This window comes from Capsicum annuum, unplaced genomic scaffold (assembly GCF_002878395.1).
Source record: "Capsicum annuum cultivar UCD-10X-F1 unplaced genomic scaffold, UCD10Xv1.1 ctg49728, whole genome shotgun sequence".
Classification (NCBI taxonomy): Eukaryota; Viridiplantae; Streptophyta; class Magnoliopsida; order Solanales; family Solanaceae; genus Capsicum; species Capsicum annuum.
The window spans coordinates 1-2986 of NW_025857540.1; the positions used below are offsets into that span (position 1 = coordinate 1).

Sequence of the window (2986 nt, forward strand, 5' to 3'; positions counted from 1 at the left end):
CCATGGGATTTGAAAGACGCTGTGACACGCGTTTATTGAGGTCCTCTTGAATTTCCAAAAATGACTTGAAGCTATCAATCCGCCCCAAGGACCTGAACAGCGGAACAAGTGAGGAAAAAATGAGGACAAAAAGGTAAAATCACTGAACGTAGGAATAAATGTGTAGAGTTTTATACCTGTTCAAACAGTTTACATTATCCATTAGAGAACGCAAAGCAGAAAAATCAGGCAGCCCGTTGGAGATAGACGCTGCATTTTGAAGACTTACAATATTCTGCAGCTTCGAAAGTTCATTTCGATTTATTTCAATTGACCTGCAAAAAAATTTGACCCAAAAACACGAAACTAGTATGCAACATCTACTAACTTTCACCTGTATCATATTTCAGTTAAATTTCTTGATTACAAACAAGCATCAAAACAATCTGGTGTTGGAAGACCCTCCCTCCATGAAACGCCACTTCAACTGATACACATATCAAACATCAGACAATAAAAATAAAAGTGGCAATTCCTTGGAGACTACAATGTGAGGTACAATGCCGTACTTGTACCTATGATTCCTCCAAAACAATGATACACTTTAAAACACATATCAGTAATTAACAATATATATTAGAAAATATGAAATGAAAAACAAATTTGCAGCAGAACAAACTACAATCTACAGTACACCCTAATGCAAGAACCTCCACCACAATCTCAACAAAGCACTAAATCTAGATAGCGATGGGTAATAGCCTGAAACAGCATTCACCTAGATATCTAGCTACGTATCAAGGTGTTCTTGTCACATGCCAACACAAATACTTCTATCATAAAACAAAGTAGGAAGACACCCCAAAGGTCAAATGCCACATCATCTTTAACCTCCAGCTTAACAATTCATTTCTCACATAGTCCACCGATATAAAGTAAGATTAACATACAAAGCATTTAAAATACAATACGACTTACCTAGAAATATCAGAAAACTTCTGTGTTGTTGAGAGGTTGGTACAGATCTGACTCTTCACGAAAGATAAGAAACCATTTCTAAGCCCAGTATAACATCATGTAGTTTACTAAAGTCGAGCTTAGCCGGATCTTGGGCTTCACTGCCAGCCGCAACAGAAGACCTGAAAATGTAAAAGGTGAATACAAAACAGGAATGTACTTTATATTGAAGGATCTTGTATGTCCAAAAATGACTTGAAGCCTACTAATTCGCCCCAAGCAACTGAACAGTAGAAACAAGTGAGGAAAAATGAGGAAAAAAAGGTAAAATTATTGAACATAGGAATAAATGTGTAGAGAACTAAAATTAGTTCAATCCATTTGGAGCAGAAAGAGAAATGCAATAATATCCACCAACAAAGAACTAAATCCAAATAGCCATGGTCAAAAGCATAAAACTCCATTTACCTAGAAATCTAGCTACAGTATCAAGAAGACCCATAAGCAATTTACCCCAAACGCCAAATATCTCACATCATTTTTAACCTCCAGCGTAATAATGCATTTCTTACAAGTTCAATTCATATAAAGCAATTGAAATATAATACGGCTTACCTTAAAATATCAGAAAACTTCTGTGTCGTGGAGAGGTTTGTACCTATCTGCTTCTTTACAAAAGGTAAGAATCCATTTCTAAGATTGGAAACAAAATCACGGAGTTCACTAAAGTCAACAGTTAACTTTTTCAGATCTTTGTCAAGGTAAGCCAGATCTTGGGCTTCACCTCCAGAAGACCTGAAAGTAAATACACAAAACGAATGTACTTATAACACAAACATTGACCAATTTAGATAAAGGCCCTAGAAAAAGTTAACACAGCCAAAAACAATTCAAAAGCCTCTTATAACAGGAAATACCCAAATCCCAAAAATAGAAATCAGAAAAGAACACAAAACAAGAAATAGCCAAACCAAGAAATACCCTAACCAAAATCTTTAGTTCACAAGATAGACGTTAACAAGATAGACGAACAAGAAAATGACAAAAAGAAATAAATATATACCCTAAGAAATAAAGTAAAGAAAACTTACCCTGTCAACCAATATTGGGTTTCTGCCCATTCTTTAGCGTAGTTCACATGGCCAATTGCTTTTCCCAATTCCTTTGCAATAACAAGGGCCTTTTTCAGACGATCTGTTCCAAGTAATTTTTCCAATTTATGAAAAACTGCATAGTCCTCCGGAAGGGGAAGCGTTTCAGAGAAAATGCAATTCCCATTGCAATTAGTATCATTATAAGAACAATACATACAACCGGGAATACACCTGAAAATTAGTTTATCAGCCATGAATGAATGTGAAAGAATGAGAAACTTAAGAGCTAGGGTTTTGAGTTAAGGGACAGTAATCAAAGTGGAAGAATAAAAACTTAGAGCTAGGTTTTGTTTTGAGTTAAGGGGTAGTAATGAAGGCGCCAAAATATAAATATAATATATACGCTCGCCTGATTAGTTAAGAGTGTTTAGACGGTTTAGGCGGTTTAGGCGCGGCAATTGGTCCTGTTCAAATTGAAGTAGCGATTATTGAATAAATTTTTTTTTTTTATCATCACAAAAAAAATCAAATTATAGTGTTTTTAACAAAATTCTCAAAAGTCTGGATCTAAATACTAACTCAAATGTTATACATCTATGAAAAAAAATTTAAACTGTATAAAAATTATATACTTGTATAAAATATGTAAAAGTGTATAAAAATTATATAATTGTTGTATAAAATATGTAAAAAAATATAATTATTATATAAATTATATATCAAAACTGTATAATTTTCGTATAGAATATTATATGTATAAGATATGTATAGAAACTGTATAGAAGGTGTGTATAAACTGTATAGAACAAGCCAACGAATTTAAATGGCTAGAAAGTGAAATTTAAATTCCATGATCATTTTCGTGAAAATGGTTTAATTTGAAGTGTCGTTTCTGTCCTTTCCCCATACTTTTTTTTACAAAAAAAAAATTATGAGAGGGCACTTAACCTAAAAAG

General features: G+C 33.4%; 1 protein-coding gene across 3 annotated transcripts; it reads right to left on the reverse strand.

Moving 5' to 3' along the window:
• Positions 1–80: 80 nt before the first annotated feature.
• Positions 81–2483, reverse strand: LOC107866129. 3 transcript variants are annotated; one of them, XM_047403920.1, is made up of 5 exons: positions 2028–2483; positions 1552–1731; positions 958–1118; positions 177–466; positions 81–92 (listed from the first exon to the last, which is right to left on the reverse strand). In XM_047403920.1, exons 1-3 carry the CDS (start codon positions 2282–2284, stop codon positions 1013–1015), a joined length of 543 nt encoding a protein of 180 aa, XP_047259876.1. In that variant the 5' UTR covers positions 2285–2483; the 3' UTR covers positions 81–92; positions 177–466; positions 958–1012. The 3 variants fall into 3 exon arrangements, with proteins under 3 accessions (XP_047259876.1, XP_047259875.1, XP_047259874.1); XM_047403919.1 differs by having other exon boundaries at positions 177–314; positions 2028–2480; XM_047403918.1 differs by having other exon boundaries at positions 177–1118; positions 2028–2482.
• Positions 2484–2986: the final 503 nt, after the last annotated feature.

Bases quoted from the DNA above. Each gene is read 5' to 3' on its own strand.
- LOC107866129 (XM_047403920.1), bottom strand. From the start codon at position 2,284: ATGGCTGATAAACTAATTTTCAGGTGTATTCCCGGTTGTATGTATTGT. The intron at 1,732-2,027 runs GTAAGTTTTCTT...ATTTACTTTCAG, and splicing joins ACCCAATATTGGTTGACAGG to GTCTTCTGGAGGTGAAGCCC. The intron at 1,119-1,551 runs GTAAGCCGTATT...TTACATTTTCAG, and splicing joins AAGTTTTCTGATATTTTAAG to GTCTTCTGTTGCGGCTGGCA.